General features: G+C 45.9%; 1 protein-coding gene across 2 annotated transcripts in view; it reads right to left on the reverse strand.

Moving 5' to 3' along the window:
- Positions 1–18,275, reverse strand: part of midn (midnolin) — a 34,126-nt gene extending 15,851 nt beyond the window's left edge. Inside the window, exons 1-5 of one of the 2 annotated variants that reach the window (XM_052529459.1) lie at positions 17,992–18,275; positions 14,625–14,852; positions 12,515–12,602; positions 12,225–12,287; positions 2,015–2,563 (exon numbers count right to left, since the gene is read on the reverse strand). In XM_052529459.1, the coding sequence (XP_052385419.1) occupies positions 2,015–2,563; positions 12,225–12,287; positions 12,515–12,602; positions 14,625–14,845 (921 nt within the window). In that variant the 5' untranslated portion in view covers positions 14,846–14,852; positions 17,992–18,275. Of the gene's footprint in view, positions 1–2,014; positions 2,564–12,224; positions 12,288–12,514; positions 12,603–14,624; positions 15,532–17,991 lie in introns of those variants that run through there. The other variant, XM_052529458.1, reaches the window with a different exon arrangement.
- Positions 18,276–26,465: the final 8,190 nt, after the last annotated feature.

A 26,465-nucleotide genomic window follows, 5' to 3' on the forward strand; every position in this document is an offset into this window, starting at 1 on the left:
AACAGACAGATAGATAGCCTAGCTCCAGGCTGCCATTAACAGACAGATAGATAGCCTAACTCCAGGCTGCCATTAACAGACAGATAGATAGCCTAGCTCCAGGCTGCCATTAACAGACAGATAGATAGCCTAGCTCCAGGCTGCCATTAACAGACAGATAGATAGCCTAGCTCCAGGCTGCCATTAACAGACAGATAGATAGCCTAGCTCCAGGCTGCCATTAACAGACAGATAGATAGCCTCGCTCCAGGCTGCCATTAACAGACAGATAGATAGCCTAACTCCAGGCTGCCATTTTTTTTTTTTTTTTTTTTTTTTTACCTTTATTTAACCAGGCAAGTCAGTTAAGAATAGATTCTTATTTTCAATGACGGCCTGGGAACAGTGGGTTAACTGCCTGTTCAGGGGCAGAACGACAGATTTGTACCTTGTCAGCTCGGGGTTTGAACTCGCAACCTTCCGGTTACTAGTCCAACGCTCTAACCACTAGGCTACGCTGCCGCCCCATTAACAGACAGATAGATAGCCTAGCTCCAGGCTGCCATTAACAGACAGATAGATAGCCTAGCTCCAGGCTGCCATTAACAGACAGATAGATAGCCTAGCTCCAGGCTGTCATTAACAGACAGATAGATAGCCTAGCTCCAGGCTGCCATTAACAGACAGATAGATAGCCTAGCTCCAGGCTGCCATTAACAGACAGATAGATAGCCTCGCTCCAGGCTGCCATTAACAGACAGATAGATAGCCTAGCTCCAAGCTGCCATTAACAGACAGATAGATAGCCTAGCTCCAGGCTGCCATTAACAGACAGATAGATAGCCTAGCTCCAGGCTGCCATTAACAGACAGATAGATAGCCTAGCTCCAGGCTGCCATTAACAGACAGATAGATAGCCTAACTCCAGGCTGCCATTAACAGACAGATAGATAGCCTAGCTCCAGGCTGCCATTAACAGACAGATAGATAGCCTAGCTCCAGGCTGCCATTAACAGACAGATAGATAGCCTAGCTCCAGGCTGCCATTAACAGACAGATAGCCTAGCTCCAGGCTGCCATTAACAGAGAGATAGATAGCCTAGCTCCAAGCTGCCATTAACAGACAGATAGATAGCCTAGCTCCAGGCTGCCATTAACATACAGATAGATAGCCTCGCTCCAGGCTGCCATTAACAGACAGATAGATAGCCTAGCTCCAGGCTGCCATTAACAGACAGATAGATAGCCTAGCTCCAGGCTACCATTAACAGACAGATAGATAGCCTAGCTCCAGGCTGCCATTAACAGACAGATAGATAGCCAAGCTCCAGGCTGCCATTAACAGACAGATAGATAGCCTAGCTCCAGGCTGCCATTAACAGACAGATAGATAGCCTAGCTCCAGGCTACCATTAACAGACAGATAGATAGCCTAGCTCCAGGCTGCCATTAACAGACAGATAGATAGCCAAGCTCCAGGCTGCCATTAACAGACAGATAGATAGCCTAGCTCCAGGCTGCCATTAACAGTCAGATAGCCTAGCTCCAGGCTGCCATTAACAGACAGATAGATAGCCTAGCTCCAGGCTGCCATTAACAGACAGATAGATAGCCTAGCTCCAGGCTGCCATTAACAGACAGATAGATAGCCTCGCTCCAGGCTGCCATTAACAGACAGATAGATAGCCTCGCTCCAGGCTGCCATTAAAAGACAGATAGATAGCCTAGCTCCAGGCTGCCATTAACAGACAGATAGATAGCCTAGATCCAGGCTGCCATTAAAAGACAGATAGATAGCCTAGCTCCAGGCTGCAGTAAGAGAGGCCTGCTTACCAGCGAGGCGGCTGATGATCAACAAGACAACAACCTACGCAGACTAACACATTAACTCCTCTCTCTCTTCCTTCAATCTCTATCTTTCATCCTTTAATCTTTCCTGCTGTGTTCTGGCCCTCCTTTGTGTAACCGTGGTACGCTGTGAGTAATACAGCATTAAGAAAGCAGTGGTAGGTTGATTGGTAGGTAAGGGTCTTACCTCAGGGCAGGGGACTGCAGTGGGGGTGCTTTGGGGGACGGAGCCAGGGCTGGGGCTGGGTCGGCCCGGGAAGGGCTGGTGGGAGCGACTAAACATACTGCCGGGCAGCTGGGAGGGACGAGGAGCAGGAGGGGTGTTGCAGTGACTTGAAGAGAGGGAAGAGGAGGAGGGGTACATGGGAGGAGAGGGCTGGTGTGAGGGGGCAGGGGGGAAGGCTGCTGAGCTGGTGGAGGGCGGTGGCACTGGATGGGGCCGGGACAGGTGGGGGTGAGGATGAGAGTTGGATTGGGGGTGGGGATGTGGATGAGGGTGAGGGTGGTGGTGGTGCGGGGTGGGGACGCGGGGGTGATGCCCGCTGGTGGACCCTCCAGATGCTCCTGTGGACTGTCCCATGGTGCCCTCTGCGCCCCCACGGGCAATGAGGTGCCTGTGCTGTAACTGCTGCCCTCCAGACTGCTGGGCTGCCAACTGCAGCTGAACGAACATCATGTGATCACCCACTCGCAGCGCCAGGGTCAGAGGAGAGCGGCCAGACAGGAAGTCACTGACCTGGAGACAGGAAGAAGAGAAGAGAGTTGAGTCACCTAGTTCACAAACAACAAAAACATTATACATTGAATGCTAATGCCACTAACTAAATATATACCAGTATACCACATATAGGTAAATGTGCACACCAACTGACAAAAGAGAAGGTCTGTTAGCTCTTTATAATTTTTTTTCAAGGCTTGGGGCTTTGTTAATGAGTTTAACAAAAGCACATGTATGGATATGTGAACAGAGAGACATAACAGTACATTGAGCAGCATTGAATTCCTCCTCAGAGAGGCTGGTGAAGCAGATACAACACACTATCCCATCCTGTAATTAATCACTGCCCTGAACACTGAAACACTGGGCTATTTACATTTGCTGGGTGGATGAAGGGAGCCTTTGGAAAACACACACGGAAGGACGGACGCAGACACACACACACTCATGCCCCCCTCCCCCAACACACACACTCTGTCCCTCCCACACACTCCTGTCCCAACTATCCCTATAATCCAGAGTCTGAACATCGTTACCATTCACCAGACATACAAAGGCCACCCTTCCGTCTGGCCCCGGGCCTGAAAATTCAGACCTTCGAAAGAGGAAGTCAGACCCACCCGCCCCGCAGCTCATAATACCCGATTGTTCGGGGGTCCACGGCGGATCTGGAAGGGCTGCCCATCTTAGGAGCGCCGAGAACGGGCCCCGGAGCCAAGCATGGAGGCACTGACCCACTCACTCCAGGACACACACCACAGAGAGACGTGTCACCACTTGGACTGGAGGACACATTCGTCCCACACTGCTCCAACAATCTCCATGGTGTCTCACCCTCCCACACCCAGGGCCTTGTTACTGCTCTGGCCACTCATGGGGGGTTGTGGTGGTGGTGATGGGAGAGCATTGAAGGGTCAGAGAGCTCCACTCACCACTCAGTACACTGAGGTAATGACGTCTCAGGTTCTCCCAAATAGAAACAAGAGAACAAGAGGCTATCAGGACAATGTGACACTTAGGTTCCGAAAAACTTCAACGCCCTGTGTGCATTCCTAAGAGAAAGAGGGAGGGACAGAGAGAGAGAGAGAGAGAGAGAGAGAGAGAGAGAGAGAGAGAGAGAGAGAGAGAGAGAGAGAGAGAGAGAGAGAGAGAGAGAGGAGAGAGACAGAGGACAGAGGACAGAGCACAGAGCACAGAGCACAGAGCACAGAGAACAGAGGGAGCGCTCCCTCCAGACCCATAAGCCTTTGGGGTGTGCTTGTGTGTGCTGACCGGTTTTTAACCCTCTGAATCACCAGGCTCTGCCCTCCATCATTTTCCCCTCTTTCTTTTGCTTATTTATTTTTCTATCGACCGCCGGCTCTCTGCAGCCACGGTGACCTTTGCACGTTGGTATTGACACACATTGGAGGAGAGGAGCGAGGGAGGGGGTAGGAGGGAGGACAAAGGGGGTGGGGGGACGTCACCCAACACAACACCTCTTTCTCTCAGCATCTCACAATTAAGCAAAACGACTATTGAACTGGCATAGGAATATGAACCCAAGATTATTCACAAGTCCTAATCACATGCCATGTTAACACAGTGACTGACTATGATGGGGATGACGACTAAAATAAATACGAGCACTGAACCATTGTGGTGCTGTTCTTGGCAAGGGCAGGCACAGGAACAGGGGTGAGAGGGTTCTAGGAAACTCCTCACACAAAGGTCACCTGTTAGTCAACCAAGGGGGACAGGCGAAAAGAGAGAGGGAAGAGAGGAGAGCGGGAGCGAACGGCAGGAGGGGTAGTTGATTGTGTCCCTCACTGACAGCTGTCAGGAGAATGACTAGGCAGTTTGCAAAACCCTGTCACACACACAAAAGAGAACAAAACACATACACACACACAAAGCCAAAGGCCTTGAGGGAGTCACAGAGCTGTGTTTGATTAGGGGGGGATGGCAGTGTGTATGGGGGGATGACACATCAGTGTGGCTGTGTTGAGAGAGAGAGGAGGGAGAGAGAGAGAGAGAGAGAGAGAGAGAGAGAGATAGAGAGAGGAGGGAGAGATAGATAGAGAGATAGAGAGAGAGAGGAGAGAGAGAGAGAGAGAGAGAGAGAGAGAGAGAGAGAGAGAGAGAGAGAGATAGAGAGAGGAGGGAGAGAGAGAGAGAGAGAGAGAGAGAGAGAGAGAGAGAGAGAGAGAGAGAGAGAGAGAGAGAGAGAGAGAGAGAGAGAGAGAGAGAGAGAGAGAGAGAGAGAGAGAGAGAGAGAGAGATGAATAGAGAGGCATTCCATCTCCATTTAAAGACAGGTGTGGATTATTAAAAAACACACCAAAATGAGATAGATGATGCGTTCATACCGAGCTCCCAACACTCCATGGCAAACCTCAAATTAATCAGATACGCAAAACTCCCCTCTCCTGTTCTGTCTCTCTGTTTTTCTCCATCCCTCACTCCGTCACTCCCTCTGTACATGTGTCACTCCTGGCCCTGGTGTCTCACTGGTTGACTCATAAAGCCAATTCTGAAGTTCTCACCTAAACCCCATGACCCAGCCTGTGTTTCACACACGTAACACTGTATGTGTGGAGACCTCCCCTCTTTAACCATCTGCTTACACACCGCCAACCGCCCACCACAATGTTCCCATTAGATCAAATGATAAAGGATAAAGGCCACGAGCCCACATAAACAAATGCATTAAGCGACCTAAGAAATGGCAGGAGCTACAGAACTCTCAGCCTGCCCTTTAAACCTCTTACTCTCAGGTCTTTGTGGTCCCTGCCTTATTTTCCCCTCCAGAAATAAGTAAGGAACCCAAATAAGCCCCTGGGCTCAGAATTTCAGCCTGGGTCTGATTAGTCATTCTGCCCTCCTGTCAGATTGAAAGGGGAGGACAGGGTGAGAAATGGGGCAGGCTGCATTTTGGAGCCGAGGGTGGATCCAGGGGTGGAGCCGGGGGTGGAGCCACGGGCTGTGAACTGGAACACCTGAAATAGGTCAGTCTCCTAAGAGATAGGAGGTAACACTATCTACAGTAAGCTACAGTCAGCGGGGTACATACTACAGGAGAGGATGTTGAAACCATAATGTAAAAACAGCTCAGATAGAGTTTCACTAACTAGAAAACCTCAGTGGTTACGGCACATCCCTGTCCATACACGCCTTTCTGCTCTCTCTCGAGACAAGTCTGTGTGAGGTTGATGTCAGGGACGAAAAAAATAACTAAGCAGACAAAGAGCCTCCATCAGAGTCTTAAGTCTTCAACCTCCACCTTCCTTCGTCCTTGGTGTCTTTACAAATTCCAAAGCCCTAGGAAGACAGCCACTCCAGTAGTGGGGGATGGCAGTGAGCCTGCGTGACGTTGAGACAGACAGGAATGGCCGTTTCATTGTTCCTCTCACCCTGACTCAGCGAGAGTGGCATGTGGAAGCGAAGAGCGAGGACAAACCATAAGAACAAGGCGGGCGTTTGTCTGACAAAAGCGTCGTCTTGAACGGTATATTTCGTAAGCAGTGCCGTGATAAGTCAATGACAGCCTATCTGTGAACTGGGTGTTTAAGAAGATACAGAGACACCTGGTTCTGTTCAGATCAACATGACCTCCGTCTGCCATTTTGTTTTTGTTGTTGGGGTGTCATTTTGTGTAGCTGTAGCAGCAGGCTTCGGTTGCTATGCAGTGACAGGAGGATATGATAAGCGGAGACCGGGGAGGAGGGAGAGGGGATGGATGGGGGGGGGAGGATGGAGAGAAGGGGGATGGGGGTAGGGTGTCAGAGAGGAGATGGTGGTGGATGGTGATGAAATATTCAGTGAGAGTGTGACTCTGCCTCCTTTTCTCTTTTTTTCTCCAACTCTGCAGTTGACAGTTTTATTTATTGGGGTCCCTGTGGTTCAAGGAACTCATTTGCAGGCGTTCTTCCTTTGCACACTAAGCATACTGAGAGAGAGAAGGAGAGACGGATGAAAGGAGGGAGGGAGAGAGAGAGGGAGCTGGGAAAAGGACTGAGCTGACATTCATGAACAACTGAGCAGCATTTGCGTCAGAGCCCAGAGAGGACAGGGATCTGTGGAAGGGTTCAAGCGAAGGAATCGCCCTTCTCCTTCAGCTGCATTACGGCTGAGTAGCTCCTGGTCAAAATATCAAACAGATAGGTGAAGGGGGGAAGAGGAGGTCACAAACCAGCTTATTAACCTGCCTATCGACCCAAATGTTTTGATCGCACTGGGAAACTATTGATACGCTCCTTGTGCAGACAGACACTGGGTAAAGATGCAATAACACGATTCTCAAAAGAGGAGAAAAAAAATCAATCATGCCACAAATCCTAAAAAGCAGGCCCCGTCTTCAAAGGACCCATCAATGGCCAACCCATCAAAACATAAAGCGAAGAGGGTGAATGAGTTACAGTGAACCAGCTGGCTATCAGCGAATTTGCCCAGCTGGGTGAAAAAATAAGACAGAATGGTGAAGTTCATAATGATAAGGTTCTTGGTTCCAACCCCCCCCTCAATCCCTCCAACCCTCCGGCCCTCTACATTACCTCTGCTTGCAGCCAAGCACAATGGCTTTGAAGGTTCTAAGGCAACAGAGGCAAAGCAATCCAGTCTATTCGCTCGCCTTGACGTATTACATCTCCTGCTGCTATCGCGGGTGCATCCCTCTCTCATACACACTCTCCATTCTCTAGGAGATCAAAGATGGTGCAACACCAATGCACAAGGTCTTTGATTCCAACTGAATGAATACGTTCTGACTAGTCTCTGCGATAAGGGTGGCGGGGGAGAGAGAACGAGGGCCAGGCTTAACCACATGCTGGCTCTACAACAGGAACGTGGATGAATAAAACAACATTTGGAGTAGATCCCCATTCATTATTATTCGGCAGCGCTGAGATGCGGCAGCCGGTAGAGTTTGTGTGTACTATTTACACAGAGGGAGTACAAAACGAAAGCTATATGCGATGCCATCATAGCAAATAAACATGACAATCACACTAGGTCCAACGGGTCTCAACCCATCTGATTTAGAATGAGTACATCAGAGGGCCGGGCCGATCATAACATAGTCCGCAGGCTTGATGCCTTTGAACGGCGGTGAGAAAACGAAACCCGCCCAACACCTCCTGTACAGTTGTGTTGTGCTAATTACCTACATGTGACATTGGGCTATTTTTCTATCTGTTGTGATATTCCTGGCTTCCACCGCCTCCCACACGCTAGCCCAGTCAGTCACGATCATCATGCTGCAGGGGCACTTGAAGCGCAAAAGAGGCCAGCGGATGAAGAACAATGACGGTCACGACACAATACAGACTTTATTTTCGCTGGACACACACGCACTCACACAATCTTTGTCGCTCTCTCTCAAACACAAACACAAACACACAGAAACAATAGGACAAAGACCATATCTGCAAATCCATCTCCCCCGTTTCTCAAACACACCTTGGCACCCCTCCTGTATGTGCCCGTCTGTATCAGAAAGAGATGACAAAGGTGCAGAAACACTCCACCAGCTTAATGCGCTCCCAGGCTATAGGATTTATAGGTCACGGAAACAAATAGTTCCTCTATTCACTATTGTCTTTCAGTCTTATAATATACAATTTGATTTACACATTCTGCTCCGAAATGATGTATTTATGGAGCCAATTACGAGAAGGCAAGACTCCTGCCTGTATACAAAAGCTTTGATTTGACACAGGGAGACAGCAGGCCGGTTTTATAGATGGGGAGATGCTCTTATATTGACATGGCAAGTCAGTCATTTTTCAATTCTTTCCACTCCCAAATCCTCAATACAATTAAAGAACAATGATTTCCAGTAGTGTCTGACTGGCTGATTAACTACCATCTTGATGAGGTGGGTATAGAGCAGGGGTCTGGAAAAAGACACATGTTGACCAATTGCTTTGAGCAGTGTGCTAGGCACACAGGCACGGACAGGCACACACACACACACACACACGCACCACACACACACACACACACACGCACCACACACACGCACCACACACACAGTTTATGATGTACTTCTAACACATGAACAGAATACCTTATCTAGAAAAGAACTTGGACCATCTGACTATAAGGTGGAGGTGCATGAACGGACCATGTAGTTATAGCCCAATGACAAGACAAGGCCTTATCGGAGCTCCATCACCAGCACTCAGAACACTTCTCTACTCCTCTACCTCAGAGGTGACCTTTTCTCCTGTCCCCCTCCCTCCCTCCCTCTGCTCATCTCCTCATCTTTGAGTCACGCCTGTCCTTCCAAACATCCTCCCTCCGTGGCTCAGAACAACCTGTACACAACACGCCACAACGCCCTAAAACAAATCGCCGTGACTCACCAAGGCCACCTATGGCTCCCGCCTTTCCGTCCCACATCCCCCCTGCCTGGCCTGGCCCACCAAGCTCCCTGGAGGAGGGGAGCTGGTGGAAATGATGAGAGGGGTGACCCAGAGGTGATCCTCCACATAATGTTAGATCCCACTATTAGCATCTATCGGTTTTCAGACACAATGACAATTCTGAATCTTTTTCAGAGCCCAGCGGAGGCTGGTGGAGGAGGGTGTTGGGAGACAGAGGGACGGAAGAGAGAAAAGGTACAGCAGAAATGTAACAACGTACTCCTCAGGGACCTGGCCAACATACAGCCTCCCCAAAGACAAGCTGTGTTCTTACTCCAGGAAAATATGTCAATCTTCTCCTCCCTGCCGTCCTCCCTCTATCCTTCCAGCTGGGCTATACATTGATTTTCAAACGGCATCATAGCACTGTTTTACTTCATTGGCTCCAGCCTACATGGAAAACAGAGTCATCGGGGAGACCTTAACCTAAGGCTTGACTCTCAGTCATTGTTTTTGTATTGGAGGGTTGGTCAGCTTGGCAGGTTCTGTGGACTGGAATGGGGTTTATTCTTTAAAATGTGGAACAAAGGGAGATGTGGGGGAAGGGGAGGGCAGTGCATGGGGGATGGTTAGGTTAAGTGGCAGTAACAGTTGACGATGCTGATTATACTCAACCACGGTAAGCATCCCTCTTCCTCTCCCTAGATAGCTATCATATTTCTCACAAACAGACCAGTAGCTACATCGCTCTGAGTCCAAGCTCGAAGGGGGCTTTCATTCTTCCATCAACAGAAGCAAGCCTCTTAAATACAGCCTGCTGCACAGACAGACACTCAGGCTCAACCTAAACCTATCTCTGGCAGACAGAGGGAGAAAACCAGCCCAGTCTTGATGGACTGTCAGGAGGTGGTGGCTTAATGCAGATTAGATGTCAGGAGAAAATTTGCCTGGGAAAGCCAAGAAGACGAATTAAGGGAGCCAGTGCCCTTGATAGAGGCCAGCCTATTCTGTCACCGTCTGAATATAGCAGGAGCCTACTGGAACCAGCGGGCAGGCATTAGGTAGAGAACAAAACTTGCAAACCACAGCACATTCAAATGATAGGGCTATGGACGAGTTGTTATACAGAAAGTAGAGAGAGAGAGAGAGAGAGAGAGAGAGAGAGAGAGACAGAGAGAGAGAGAGCGAGAGAGAGAGAGAGAGAGAGAGAGAGAGAGAGAGAGAGAGAGAGAGAGAGAGAGAGAGAGAGAGAGAGAGAGAGAGAGAGAGAAAAGGTCCTCCCTTTCCATGAAACACTTTCCCTCTCGCTCTACGGAAGTCCGAAATAGATCTCTCCCTGGAAGCCACCTGGCTGGGCAGGTTATGGCATACTCCTCTGAATCCCAGTATGAAGCAAGAGAATAACTGGAAGCCGCTATCAGCTGGGCTTCTATGAACACACTGAACATCCTGGTACAAAACCTGATCTCCAATACCGACCAGACTACACATAGTTGGGGGGAGGGAAGAGTGCGACATAGGGGGACGTTTAACCTACCACTTTCCCTAATGTTACCAGCCAGCAACTAGCCACAACATCTTATCCCTATGGCTATTTTTGGGTTCGTGGGGGTATCTGTTAACCTATCAGACACATTTAAGAGCTCAGTGCATTGATTGATTTTTGATAGCCTCCAAGTTGGAGGAGGAAATGAATAGGAAAGCTCTTGTGTTCCTATTTTCTAATCTTACCCGGTATCTGTAATCTCTCCCCAATCTATATCTTCCCATTCCGCCTCATGAATTATGAAGTGGGAATCAATTCTCCTAGATAAAAAAAAAACCCACATTCAATCTGTTTCATACGGGTTTCTTCCTTTACTAAACTTTCATTGTTGGCTGTGCATATGAGCACATTGAATGACTCACCAGGAGACATGAATAGTTCCACCATCTCACGTTCTTACAGTAAAGTATTGAGAAACAAAGGGCAGGCTTGATGAAGAAGGAAGTCCTACCAAAGTGACTCATAATGACTGTAGGGCCTAACTTCTGTACATGCCCTTTCCTGCTGCTTGCCTGCCCCGTGAGAGGAGGAGAGCCGAGGCGAGGGCAACAGGTCTTGACTACAGAGCTGTGGAAAGTCAGGGCACAGACTGTTTGATGTTGGCACTGTTGAAGTATGGGAAAGCCTTTGCCTTGTGGAAACAGTCAGTGTTGGCCACCCGGCAAAGTCGTAACGCATGATGATAAAGGCTTCCAGCCCAACCAACCCCCACGCACACACACACACACACACACACTCACTCATCTGTCGTCACCGTTGTGCTGTGCGCAGGCAGGCGAGGCGCTGAGATCACACACACAATAAAGCCAGGATTTCCAGTGTAAAAATATCAGCGGGAGAGAAGCCACACTGAGGTTTTGACATGTGTTTAAAGTTTTTGACTTTACCAGCAGCCCTGCTGGAAGGCTTTATGTTCTCAATCTTTATCATCGTGATGTTACTTGAGAAAACTTGCTACTTCAATGTCACACAAAACCTCAAAATATAGGTGTGCAACTAGTCCATTTTATTGAGGTCGTATCTAACATTGGTGACATATTTTTTACTGCAACTATTACGTGCATCACGGAGACACAGCACACCTTGAGTCAGTCAGCTGCTGAGACAATACGTCATCTCTGTCTCTCTCTCTGAGGTTGAGGAGGTGAGATCAGATCTTATCACTTTACATTCAGTATTGATCATATCAGTGACTCAGACCAAACCAGTGACTCATATTCATGCTGTATTTCAACAGTTCCAGAGAGGTACATCGAGTTCTTGGACACTTTTTTCTCGTGCATGCATTCTATGCTTCCAGGAACGATAGGCATTTCAATCAATATTAGCCTATCTGTCAATTGAATCTCTGTTTATGAGTTTAGTGTATAGATGTGTTGGCTTCCTGGAAACATCTCTCTGAGTCTCTGTGGTGAGAGGAGTGCCAGAAGGGAGAGCCAGTCAGGGCTTTGCACAAAGAGGGGGGTGACTTCACTCTCAATCAGGCCCATGTTGGGTGGGGTTTGCTTGGGCTTGCTTGTTTAAGAGGCTAAGATTACACATGGGAAGAGTCTGGTGTAGCAGCAGCCTGTCTCATATATGAGGTCTTCTCTATACTGCTCCAGCTTCACATGCAAACAGGTCTCATGCACTTTAAAACACACTGCTTCTTTTCAGGGGCAATCCGTTTAGGTTAAACCAGCGGTATGTCAAAGCACTTCTGAAATCATTAGATGATCTCCAACGCAGGGCTACTCAACGCTCTTCTCATGAAGGTCCCTTAAATACCATTATTTGAGAGAGTTCTTACCTGAGTTTCTGTTAAACTCTCCAAAGCTTGCATCACTGACTGTTCTGGTCTTGATGCTTGAGACTTCAAAGAAAGAAGAAGAAGAAGGACATTATTTACTGGTAAGCCTTGGTAGACAAAGGAGAAAGGCTGAGCTTTGTGCATTCAAAGATGACTGAGAGGAGATCAACACAGACTTAATTACCTACATTAATCTGTCTGATGCTATTAACATGTATTATCTTGAACCCAAACAACCCCCCAGGGCGTTTAGCAAAACACACACAGATGAGGTGTATAATTATCCTTACCATTAAGCCTGCTTCAACTGTAGGTACAAGGGTTAACTTGCTCCCATCAGAGATCCCTAGGTCCTGGAGTTTTCCTGAACTCAAACGCCTGAGGGAGAGAAATAAATAACCATATTAGTTTACAGTCAAACTGGCATTTGAACTGATTAACTGACATGACTCTATTCACATTTCAGAAGCGCCAACCTTTGTGCAGTTAGGTGAGTCTTCAACATGTATTTATAAAAACAACCTGTATGAAAGTCTGCTTGACGGAGAGCCGGCATATTGATCCACTGTCATACACTATTTCAATTTCAAGTAGTGGGGCTTGACAACTGTTAACAGTGGATATTTGACACCACTGCCATTGCCTGAAGGAGAGGACTATTTTCTCTCATGATGCTGGACAGGAGGTTATGACAACTTCTTGGAGGACAACAAAATCTGATAGTTGAGGGTTATGACCTCTCCATAAACATTGCATTTTCCATTTGAAATTATGAATAATGTGTGTTTATTCACATGAAATAGACCTAAGCGTTTGCATTTGTACAAAATCTTTCAATTAACAGCCTACTATTTGACTTCCCTAAAAAGCATAGTTTGGTCCATTCATGTTCACTATTGGAGAACCATGAGCATGCAATGCCCTACTCATCATCGGTTGGAGACAGGTTTATGTGTGTTCTCCGATGACAGTGACCGGAAAGACTTTCCAACACATTGAAATGGTATGTAACCATAGGGTGATCATTTGCATTTGAAATGTTTGGACATAACATGGCATTTGTTTCTGCACAATGCATTTTTGTACAACTAAAGCGTTTAGGAACACTTGTAGGCCGACGCCTATTTACTGAACAGCCATGTCATTTGTCATTCTGAACGGTCATTTTTGAGGACCTCATCATGTCAAAAAAAGAGGTGGAAAAAACGCGAGGCAAGCGGAAGCGGAAGCGTTGCGAGAAGCCTACTGTACAGTACAGTGTGAACTAAAAGTCACACCTCCAGCTGGAGAAAGGCAGTCAGCAGCGCAGAACGTATATTTGGAGAGAGGATTTAAAAAATGTTCTCGGTTTTAAGGCCTGATGTGATTTGGAGGCGATTACACCGGGAGACATGGGACGGGTGTTATTTAAAAGCACACACAAAAAAAACAATGCGACTGGTTGATTTGAAAGTACAAAGATACCTTTAACATACCAACTCTCCTCCCCTCCATTGTCATTTAACGCACGAAAATCCGACTCAATTGAAAACCAGCAAATATTACAGTTTCCGTTTGCTTTAAGTAAAACAATAATTACAGTGCAGATAAATTGTAGATTGTGACGCGTTGTTAAAATATCCCCATTGTTCTCGAGTGCTCCCCTATTCAAAATGGCAAATACGTGTTCTCCCAATTTTCTCCAGGGGAGTTCCTTGTAATAAAACGTGAGCATAAACCAATGCATATGCGTTCCCTGGTGTGAGAGGAGATTGTAGAAAGCTGGGTGTAACCATAGATCATGAAAGAGGAGGAATTAAAGAGATTCCTTGTGCTTCGCCCACATCTAATCTTCCCATAACCCCAACCATGGAACAAATGCAATTGTGCACCCCACTTACGTATAGCATCAATTCGATTCTAACCCCAAAGCCTCTAAATAATTGTGTATTTATTTAAGACCAAATCCTATGTTCAGACAAACGGCAGCTGGATAAATAAAGTAAACATGCACTGTATGCATTTCGTTCAGCTGTTAATCATTTGTATAATATATTTAATCATTAATGGTATGGTATGTATAATGAACGCTGAAGGAGGCAGTGCCCCACGACTCCCTCATAAATACTGCTTCAAACCTTGACTGACAAATGTGCGTCTCCCATGCGCAATTCGATACTTGCCGCACTGGCCGGCTTTAATGGTCAATAGCTGCTTAGCTTGAATACAGTGCTGCTGATATGACACCTATGCCATTCTTGATCTACACAATGTGTTACAGTTTAAATAAGTGCAAAATATAGACATCAATAGAAATCCATGATTTGTACAGAGCAAATGTATGTACAATGTAGTCTACTATATCATGTATGCACATAACATTTGACCGTAGGATATGCTGATGTTTATAGATGTACTCACGTTTCTTTATGTAGAAGGGTGAGTCTTTCTTTTGGTACTTTGAGTCTCTGAGAAAGCTTTCTCTTCAGTCCTTCCACAGTCTCCTCCAGGGGAAGAGAGAGCTCGAAGCGTGTGCCGGTTGTGGAATGGATGTACAAATTCATGGAGGGTTCACTCGGGACGGCCTCGCAAGACGGAGCCCCGCGGCTGGTGCAGCTCCGGGCGCTAGGATGTTGGTCCATTCGATAGCTTGTGGTCAGGGGGGAGACAAGGCGAGTGGAGCGGGGTTGGAGAGAAAGAGCAGACCCTTTACACAGTGTCCCTTGTTTTCAGAGAGAGAAACTGCTTGCATTCAAAAGAAAGAAATATAATCTCTCTCCCGGTGTCTTTCTGTCACTGTATACCGAGTCTGAATAAACCCGTTTTCCCTCTTCTGATTATATAATGAGAATAATTCCCCGAACGAGTCTAATAGAGAAATACTTTGTTGCGCTTTTCTTGTGAATGCGGCTTGCTCAAGAGATGTTCCAACTTCCACTCCAAATGTTCCAGATTTTTAAATGCTACAGAGGTGGATGAATGCCAGGCAGCTATACTAGTATCACAGGAATATGCCAAGGACCATCAATTAGAACTATTGCCTTTCTGAGAGAAAATGCGCAATATAGGCTATACCTCTCTGTCCTTATTGTTTTAAATGAATGGGACTGAAAACTGCCTTGAAGCCAAATACAAGACCTACAGAATGCATAAGCCTCATAAGATTAATACAGTAAAGCTCTCTGCTGCGCACCCATGCCCACCGCAGCTCCAATGAAAAATCGACACTGAGCATTGTCACAAAGTAGCTCACTTCCACCACGACAAAAACACGCCTACAGTCCGCAGAGATTCTACCCAATCACAAGAGAAGTCCTTTAGGACGCTGTTGATCTAAACCAATGGCAAAAGTAGATTCACACCCACGTGGAGGACAGATGTCTCGTTTTTTCTCTTCCACACCATTTTGATCACAAAAACCAATCGGTTTGAAGGGGGCTAGGCCTTGGAGCGTCACGCAATAATACGATAGTTCCAGCCCACTCAGGCAATTTTAGGCCATTCATAATATATTACAATCACAACATATAGCCCTATAAGTGGTGGAATTTCAAATCCTAAACTAAAGGCTGCTGTAATGAAAACAAACTATGTAATATTCTTACATATATGCTTTATGTGGGTAGGACTTTAAATGTAGGCTGATGTTTTATTATAGGTTAAGCAGACTACAATGGCAGCAATGAATGTAGGTTGCCACATTGTCCATATCCTATAACTATGTTACGTATATTCAATGAGGCGCAATCTCAAATTTCACATGTTGGCTGTCATCGTCATCATTTATAGTACAGTGCTGACGTCATTTCCTTCCTTCTAACCTCTGCTGCATCCAAATCCATTAGGAGGTAATCGCGCGCGGATGCAAATAACACAATAAACCGGGTATTCTCTTCAGGAAGTGCGGTTCGGCATCAGATCTTTGGGATATTCTCGGGAAAGAATATGGACACTGGTGGCAAACAGGCTCCTACGTCATGCATTCCCTACAATCAGTTTTACAAGAAAAAGAGCCCATGTTTGCTACTCAGATCCACCGGATATTCCGTGCGTAGGCCTACAGGTAATTGCGCATTGCCAGCTGGTTAGAAACTATCCATATGTTTATCCACTGGACTTCTCTGAAAGCCCCATACCCTTCTTTCTGCAACATAAACTCACATACCATACTTGGGCGACAGTTATGCGTGTCAACTGCTAAATATCACAGACATCAGGTTACTTTAGAGAAGTGCTTTCTCAATTTTTCCTCCTGGAAAATCTCACTGGCTTGGGCTACATGGCCATAAGAGCTACAAGAGAGAATGTTTACACGGGCCACTACTGTACCTTAACCTATGTACAGTAAAGGGAGAAATATGTATATGCATATTCTATGTAGGGCAAATATCGACAAAGGGCGCTGAATAAAACCAGATACTCGCTCGCCCTCCAGTGGTCAATGTGGGCACTTTGTGAGGCTGAATTTGATAGGTGATTCCCGACCCTGTTGACCCCTAGGACCTAGGCGGTCTACACACCTGTTGTAACAGGTTTTTGGCAATATAATCTGGTTAGAACATCGAATCCACAAGAACTTAATCTTGTTTTCAGGAAAGGCAAGTGTGTTTAGGAAAGACAAGAAGGCATCTATGTTGAAGCACACATTGCCTATTGTTGCAGGTGTTTTTAAAACAAATTTGTAATTTATTTAACTAGGCAAGTCAGTTAAGAACAAATTCTTATTTTCCATGACAGCCTAGGAACAGTTGGTTAACTGCCTTGTTTAGGGGCAGAACGACAGATTTAAAAATAAATATATACATCTTTTTTTTACATTGTCAGCTCAGGGATTTGATCTTGCAACCTTTCAGTTACTAGACCAACGCTCTAACCACTAGGCTACCTGCCGCCCCATGACAATAGAAGTAAGCTAGCCTACCGGTAATGACCCTCTGAGTATAGGTACAGCTGACGGAGTCGGTGTAGCCTAATGATATCATATCACAGACTGCGCTTGATGTCTATAAAGAGAGGTAGGCTGTGTTGCTTATATTGACATTACGGGTGCTGTCATCAGCTATCCTATAGGTCAGGGATAACCACCCCTGTTATTGTCTGCAGATGGCAGGTAGCATCAGTTGACACATCAATTGAATCTTGAATAGCCTAAATGTAGTTGTACAATTTTGAAACTCTTAAAAGTTGGCAAAAACAACGGTGAAATTTGATGCATGTAGCCTAAAACAAACCCGAACTGTGACACAATGTCGGCTATTCGTTTCAGTTAATGTCTACGTGCCTCAGGTGGCCTTTTATAACATTACCAAAAAAATGGTTTTGCATATACATTTCCAAAGGTAACTTACCTCCAATGTGAGGTAAGAAACATGAACAAAGCCATTCCCCACACCTGTTTCAGTACAAATCTGACGGGGCTGGAGAAATATAACCAATCTCAAATTCATAAACAGAGCTCTGGATGCAAGGGCTGACCATCCATGTCACAGTTATAGTTTGAACCATGTTTTGAAGCTATATTGTGTTTGTTTACAGTTACTGTCTTTATTTTGGGTTCTGATGGGGTTGGACAGTTGAATTGAGCTTATGAGGCATTTATTTATAAGTTGTATTCCTCAAGAATCAATGTGTAGACATTCATTTACAAGTCCAAAAATGAATGTAGCAACTGCAGATTGCCCCTTTGAGTCAAAGTTATTAAAACTATAGAATCATCGTTTACCACATTATACAAATGATGAATTATTATATAGGTTTGACATGATTCCAAAGTCGGAATGGAACTTACCAATTACTGTGGCGAGAACTTGAAAGCTTTTGTTTTTCAAACACGTTTCCCCAGATTTGGCATGTAAATCTTCTCAAACTTAGAAACACAGGTATGTCCAGTTAGTATCCACTGTGACAGTAAGTTCTCAGACAAATCTGTGAGTCTTCACTGGAGTAAGGACCACTCTGTAGCCTATTCCTCTTGCTTACCACTTGAGTGTCTTAAAATTCCCTTGTGATGTTTGCGCTTCGGTGTCTTTTGTACTACAAGCACAATTCGGAAGATGAGGGACCTCTTGTCCTAGCCCTCTAGGTCTAGGATATGGGTGGAGAGTAATGGTTCTTGATATGTCAGCATGTGATTTAAGGTAGCCACGGAATTCCTCCTCACATGCGAGTTCCTTTCCAAGACCTGCTGCCTGATTCGTTCTCCACTATCGGAAAGAATGTGCTTTGCACAAAGGTTTAAATCGCTTCACGGGATTGGTAGGGTCTCTGTGGGAGTGCCTCTACGGTAGTCTAAACAAGGGTAAGAACTTTAACCCCTCTCAGGACAAGGTCCTTATAAATCATATTCAACTGACTTACGACCTTAACAAAAAGTAAATTAAGTATAGAGATTTCAGGGGTGTAACCTTCCACTGACGACAAGAAAGAAAACATTCAAAGAAGAAAAAATCTCTTGGCAACCAGTGTAGGAAAACACAGTGCATGGTTACAAACTCACCTGAATACAAATAAACAAAAGTTATTTCAGCAAATGACCAGTTCTGCAGGTGATAATATACCTGGCAATCATCAAACAATGGCAATCCTATACCGGGAATTGGATTTTGACACAGTTATTACACATTCAATATACATGAATACAAGTCCCTCATTGTTCATGTGGTACGTGTAGATGTCAGTTTGTGTGCAGACTTGTCAATAAACCCTTAAATGAAGCCCATCAGTAGATTTGATGCAGTAAGTTGCAGTGTAGTCAGTATATGGTAGGCTAAAAAGGTATTGTTATTCATTCATGTGTTGTTTCAGTATCAAATCCAATCCAATCAAACTTTATTTAAAGTGTAGGCCTATTTAATATCTCAACACACTTCACATTAAAACAATAAAGTATTGGAGCACACTGTACAAAAATGCCAATGTTGTTTAAAACACAGTTGTGTGATTCAATATACCTGATGCCCCTTATTTTCTTAAAAACAGGGTGTTGTTATTATGCTCACTAGTCTTGTTGAGGCAAGTGAGGCCAAAGCATTTTAATGATGAACCTGTACCCACAGGCGTAGACGCTGGTGGGATGACTCTGAGGGAGTCACAGTCCCAAACATCACGACTCAGTCACATCACAGCATGCTGAGTAAGCCTCTTCCCAGCCCAGAGAGAGAAGGAGGGGTGGGGGGAATCGGGGGAGGGGGGACAGAGAGGGAGAGGGGAGGATGAGAATCAAGCACCACTGTCTGCTGCACTGTAAAATACAATCTAGCTGTTTCAACTAATTATTAAGAAGTAACTGCTTCCACAGCCTTTTTTTGTTTACTCAACTTTTCAGTCCAAGTGTTACCTGAACAAACCAAAAAATAGTTGTCCCAAACCTAGCTCCAACAACATAGCTAAGGCAGTAGGAAGCTCACTCATCCATTTATACACAGATGATACAGTCTTATACTCAGCTGACCCCTCCCCAAATGTTGTGGTCAATGCTCTACAACAAAGCTTTCTTAATCTCCAACAAGCTTTCTCTACCCTTAACCCTGCTCTGAACACCTTCAAAACAAAGATCACGGAGCTGTGAGGGGAACGGAGCTGTGAGGGGAACGGCACCTCAGTACCTCCAGGCTCTGATCAGGCCCTACACCCAAACAAGGGCACTGCGTTCATCCACCTCTGGCCTGCTCGCCTCCCTACCACTGAGGAAGTACAGTTCCCGCTCAGCCCAGTCAAAACTGTTCGCTGCTCTGGCCCCCCAATGGTGGAACAAACTCCCTCACGACGCCAGGACAGCGGAGTCAATCACCACCTTCCGGAGACACCTGAAACCCCACCTCTTTAAGGAATACCTAGGATAGGATAAGTAATCCTTCTCACCCCCCCCCCCTAAAATATTTAGATGCACTATTGTAAAGTGGCTGTTCCACTGGATGTCATAAGGTGAATGCACCAATTTGTAAGTCGCTCTGGATAAGAGCGTCTGCTAAATGACTTAAATGTAAATGACTTAAATGTTTGGTAAGAAGAATGGCCCTCTCCCCAAAGGTCTTCTCATTGGACCCTATGACCACTCGGCTACACAGCTGACGCCTGCTGAACTATTCATTAACACGGCACTTCATTTTGTTTATCTGTCGGCCCCAGCCTCAAACTCAAGCCCTGTGTGTAGCTAACTGACCCTCTCTGCTAGAGGTCGACCGATTAATCGGAATGGCCGATTAATTAGGGCCGATTTCAAGTTTTCATAACAATCGGAAATCGGTATTTTTGGACACCGATTTGGCAGAATTTTTGTTGTTGTTGTTTACACCTTTATTTAACCAGGCAAGTCAGTTAAGAACACAGTCTTATTTTCAATGACGGCCTAGGAACAGTGGGTTAACTGTCTTGTTCAGGGGCAGAATGACAGATTTTTACCTTGTAAGCTCGGGGATTCAATCTTGCAACCTTACAGTTAACTAGTCCAACGCTCTAACCACCTGATTACATTGCACTCCACGAGGAGACTGCCTGTTACACGATTGCAGTAAGAAGCCAAGGTAAGTTGCTAGCTAGCATTAAACTTATCTTATAAAAAACAATCAATCAAACATAATCACTAGTTAACTACACATGGTTGATGATATTACTAGTTTATCTAGCGTGTCCTGTGTTGCATATAATCGATGCGGTGCGCATTCGCGAAAAAGGACTGTCGTTGCTCCAACATGTACCTAACCATAATCATCAATGCCTTTCTTAAAATCAATACACAAGTATTTATTTTTAAACCTGCATACTTAGTTAATATTGCCTGCAAACCTGGCTCCTTGCGAACTCTGTGAAGACTATTTCTTCCTAACAAAGACAGCCAACTTCGCCAAATGGGGGGATGATTTAACAAAAGCGCATTTGCGAAAAAAGCACAATCGTTGCACGACTGTACCTAACCATAAACATCAATGCCTTTCTTAAAATCAATCCACAGAAGTATATATTTTTAAACCTGCATATTTTGCTAAAATAAATCCAGGTTAGCAGGCAATATTAACCAGGTGAAATTGTGTCACTTCTCTTGCGTTCATTGCACACAGAGTCAGTGTATATACAACAGTTTGGGCCGCCTAATTTGTCAGAATTTTACGTAATTACGACATAACATTGAAGGTTGTGCAATGTAACAGGAATATTTAGACTTATGGACGCCACCCCTTAGATAAAATACGGAACAGTTCTGTATTTCACTGAAAGAATAAACGTCTTGTCTTCGAGATGATAGTTTCCGGATTCGACCATATTAATGACCTACGGCTCGTATTTCTGTGTGTTAATATGCTATAAGTCTATGATTTGATAGAGCAGTCTGACTGAGCGGTGGTAGGCACCAGCAGGCTCGTAAGCATTCATTCAAACAGCACTTTCGTGCGTTTTGCCAGCAGCTCGTTGCTGTGCTTCAAGCACTGAGCTGTTTATGACTTCAAGCCTATCAACTCCCGAGATTAGGCTGGTGTAACCGATGTGAAATGGCTAGCTAGTTAGCGGGGTGCGCGCTAATAGCGTTTCAAACGTCACTAGCTCTGAGACTTGGAGTGGTTGTTTCCCTTGCTCTGCAAGGCTTTTGTGGAGTGATAGGTAACGCTGCTTCGAAGGTGGCTGTTGTCGATGTGTTCCTGGTTCGAGCCCAGGTAGGGGCGAGGAGAGGGACGGAAGCTATACTGTTACACTGGCAATACTAAAGAACATACAATAGTCAAAGGTATATGGAAAAACAAATTGTATAGAGAGAAATTGTCCTAAAATTCCTATAATAACTACAACCTAAAACTTATTTCCTGGGAATAATGAAGACCCCTTTTAAAAGGAACCACCAGCTTTTATATGTTCTCATGTTCTGAGCAAGGAACTTAAACGTTCGCTTTTTTACATGGCACATGTTGCACTTTTACTTTCTTCTCCAACACTTTATTTTTGCATTATTTAAACCAAATTGAGGCTATTTTTTTATTGATGTATTATATTAAGTTAAAATAAGTGTTCATTCAGTATTGTTGTAATTGTCATTATTACAAATAAAAATGTATTTAAATTGTCCGATTAATCGGACAATCGGACCCATTTTTGTCTTAGCTCTCCCAATCAACACCTGTGATTGCTTTATGCCTCTCTCTAATGTCAATATGCCTTGTATACTGTTGTTTAGGGCAGCTCTCATTGTTTTATTTTACTGCTGAGCCCCTAGCCCCTAGTCCTGCTCAACATGCCTCAGATATCCCCCTTGTCCCACCCCCCCAAACATGCGGAGACCGCACCTAGCTTAACTGATGCCTCCAGAGATGCAACCTCTCTCATCGTCACTCAATGCCTAGGTTTACCCCCACTGTACTCACACCCTACCATACCCTTGTCTGTACATTATGCCTTGAATCCAGCCTACCACACCCAGAAATCTGCTCCTTTTATTCTCTGTTTCCAAAGCACTAGACAACCAGTTCTTATAGCCTTTAGCCGTACTCTCATCCTACTCCTCCTCTGTTCCTCTGGTGATGTAGAGGTTAACCCAGGCCCTGTGTCCCCCCCAGGCACTCTCATTTGCTGACTTCTGAAACTGTAAAATCGACCTGGCCCGGGTATCCTGGAAGGATATTGACCTCATCCCATCTGTAGAGAATGCCTGGTTGTTCTTTAAAAGTGCTTTCCTCACCATCTTAAATAAGCATGTCCCTTTAAAAAAAAATCGAACTAAGAACAGATATAGCCCTTGCTTCACTCCAGATTTGACTGCCCTTGACCAGCACAAAAACACCCTGTGGCGTACTGCACTAGCATCGAATGGTCCCCGCAAAATGCAACTTTTCAGGGAAGTCAGGAACCAAAACACAGTCAGTTAGGGAAGCAAAGGCCAGCTTTTTCAAACCTAAATTTCCATCCGGTTCTTGGTCACCTCCCTGACCAAGGCCCTTCTCCCCTGATTTTTTTGGTACCCTTTTTGGTACGCTTCCCCAGATATGTGCCACAACAAACTGAGCAATTGGGATTTGCTCAGATTTGCTGGGCAACCAGCTCTAGGAAGAGTCTTGGTGGTTCCAAACTTATTCCATTTAAGAATGATGGAGGCCACTGTGTTTTTGGAGACCATCAATACTGAAGAGATTTTTAGGCACCCTTCCCCAGATCTGTACCTCGACACAATCCTGTCTCGGAGTTGGTATGGACAACCGAACACTGAGGTGATCCTTGGTAAAGATTGACACTCCCCCACCTTTGGAAGATCTGTCTTGCTGAAAAAGGTTATAACCAGAAAGTTTAACCTCAGTATTCAAAACACTCTTCCTTAACCACGTCTCAGTAATGACCAACACATCTGGATTGGAGCTGTGAACCCACACTTTCAATTGATCCATTTTAGGTAATAAGCTTCTAGTGTTAACGGGCAGAAAACCCAGGGTTTTACGAGAGCAGAAATCAGTGAAGCAGATATGAGAGCACAAGTCAGAATTGGGGCTAGCAACAGTAGGTGGGCCAGGGTGTACATGCACATTTCCAGATATCATCAACAGTAATACAATCAAGGCACGGCAGAGGACAGGAAGAGCTCTACAGTGCTGATTTATGACAACTGAATGTGCATCAGATGGCAACAAGATCATATTGTACAGCGATTTCATCAGTTAACATGAATACAAAGCCAGCGAGAGGTGGTTAGATTGGGATGGGAGGCCAAAAGTACGTGTAACCAATAGAGAGTCAGAGTCCCGAGTGTGAAAACAAACATAGTCTGTCCCACGGTTGGGTAAAGAAGGTTCGTAGTCAACAAAGCATGCAGGAGTCATGAGGCAAATAGCTATATATAATATATAACGACTTGGGGCTAGCCATTGTGAGTTCAGAGTCACTCGCACCAAAAGTGCCTGTGTGCTGGAGGCGAGCGAAAGCTTGGGAGAGAGGGGGGAGTGTGGTGGGTATACCTGTACCAGACAGGGGGAGACAACCAGGGCAGACGGTGAACAGAGAGGGGGGAGTGTGGTGGGTATACCTGTACCAGACAGGGGGAGACAACCAGGGCAGACGGTGAACAGAGAGGGGGAGTGTGGTGGGTATACCTGTACCAGACAGGGGGAGACAACCAGGGCAGACGGTGAACAGAGAGGGGTAAGTGTGGTGTGTATACCTGTACCAGACAGGGGGAGACAACCAGGGCAGACGGTGAACGGTATACCTGTACCAGACAGAGACAACCAGGGCAGACGGTGAACAGAGAGGGGGTGTGGTGGGTATACCTGTACCAGACAGGGGAGACAACCAGGGCAGACGGTGAACAGAGGGGTAAGTGTGGTGGGTATACCTGTACCAGACAGGGGAGACAACCAGGGCAGACGGTGAACAGAGAGGGGGAGTGTGGTGGGTATACCTGTACCAGACAGGGGAGACAACCAGGGCAGACGGTGAACAGAGAGGGGGAGTGTGGTGGGTATACCTGTACCAGACAGGGGGAGACAACCAGGGCAGACGGTGAACAGAGAGGGGGAGTGTGGTGGGTATACCTGTACCAGACAGGGGAGACAACCAGGGCAGACGGTGAACAGAGAGGGGAGTGTGGTGGGTATACCTGTACCAGACAGGGGAGACAACCAGGGCAGATGGTGGTGGGGTATACCTGTACCAGACAGGGGGAGACAACCAGGGCAGACGGTGAACAGAGAGGGGGGAGTGTGGTGGGTATACCTGTACCAGACAGGGGGAGACAACCAGGGCAGACGGTGAACAGAGAGGGGGAGTGTGGTGGGTATACCTGTACCAGACAGGGGGAGACAACCAGGGCAGACAGTGAACAGAGAGGGGTAAGTGTGGTGGGTATACCTGTACCAGACAGGGGGAGACAACCCAGGGAACAGACTGTACCAGACAGGGGGAGACAACAGGGCAGACGGTGAACAGAGAGGGGTAAGTGTGGTGGGTATACCTGTACCAGACAGGGGAGACAACCAGGGCAGACGGTGAACAGAGAGGGGTAAGTGTGGTGGGTATACCTGTACCAGACAGGGGGAGACAACCAGGGCAGACGGTGAACAGAGAGGGGTAAGTGTGGTGGGTATACCTGTACCAGACAGGGGGAGACAACCAGGGCAGACGGTGAACAGAGAGGGGGGAGTGTGGTGGGTATACCTGTACCAGACAGGGGGAGACAACCAGGGCAGACGGTGAACAGAGAGGGGGAGTGTGGTGGGTATACCTGTACCAGACAGGGGGAGACAACCAGGGCAGACGGTGAACAGAGAGGGGGGAGTGTGGTGGGTATACCTGTACCAGACAGGGGGAGACAACCAGGGCAGACGGTGAACAGATCACCAGGTGGAATCCAAGCAGCAGTGCAGCAGTCAGCGGGAGTAGGTGTCACACCCACCTGGGAGAAGATTTTTTTTCTGGAGGTAGATTTCATGTAGAAAATGCCAGTCTGAACAAGAGGAGGGGGCTTTAAGGCCTCTGGATTTGGGTAGGGTAGCCTGCCATTTGTTGGGCTTAAAGGTTTCAACACCTCTCGCTTCACGTCAGTGCTAATTGAAATTGTATCTCTTTGTCTTAGCAAACTTGGTAGCCTTAGCGTTCAGTCCTTATAAAGTAAAATATATCATTGTAATGTATTGTTCTACATTTGTAAACATACAAAAAAAGTATCACTTTTTTATTATGAGGTATTGTGTGTAGATTGATGAGGGGGAAAAAAAGAAGTTATACATTTTAGAATAAGGCTGTAACGTAACAAAATGTGAAAAAAGTCAAGGGGTCTGAATACTTTCCGAATGCACAGTACACACAGACACACACATAATGGAGAAACATTGATCCTATTGAAGATCTGAGGCTATAGGCTACCCATCTATATGCTGGTGGTACACAGTGTTTGCAGGACAGTAAGAAACAGGTTTTCATAATCAGACAAACAGCCTGTCCTACACTCAGGAGGCAAAACATTTTATTGGCTGAGAAGCGGGCATTTTTTCAGAGGGAGTGATATATTTTCATTTCATTCTACCTTATCTCTTACGGCTGTGCCATGACCCTTTGCCAACATTATTATATGGATTATAAGATCAGAGCAACACAGCCATACAGATAGTCTATGGTAGGATAAGCATGTGTAGGCCTATTAACAGACATATACAGTATTTACTATATGGTAACTTCTCACATACTTCTGGACAGAAAAGAGTTTCTTGACAAGATAGCATGCATGGAGTGGTGTGGGTGGATCGTAAACATTTCACATTGGATCTCAGATGTGTGTGTGTGACAGACAGTGTG

This window comes from Oncorhynchus keta, chromosome 1, assembly GCF_023373465.1.
Source record: "Oncorhynchus keta strain PuntledgeMale-10-30-2019 chromosome 1, Oket_V2, whole genome shotgun sequence".
NCBI classification, from domain to species: Eukaryota; Metazoa; Chordata; class Actinopteri; order Salmoniformes; family Salmonidae; genus Oncorhynchus; species Oncorhynchus keta.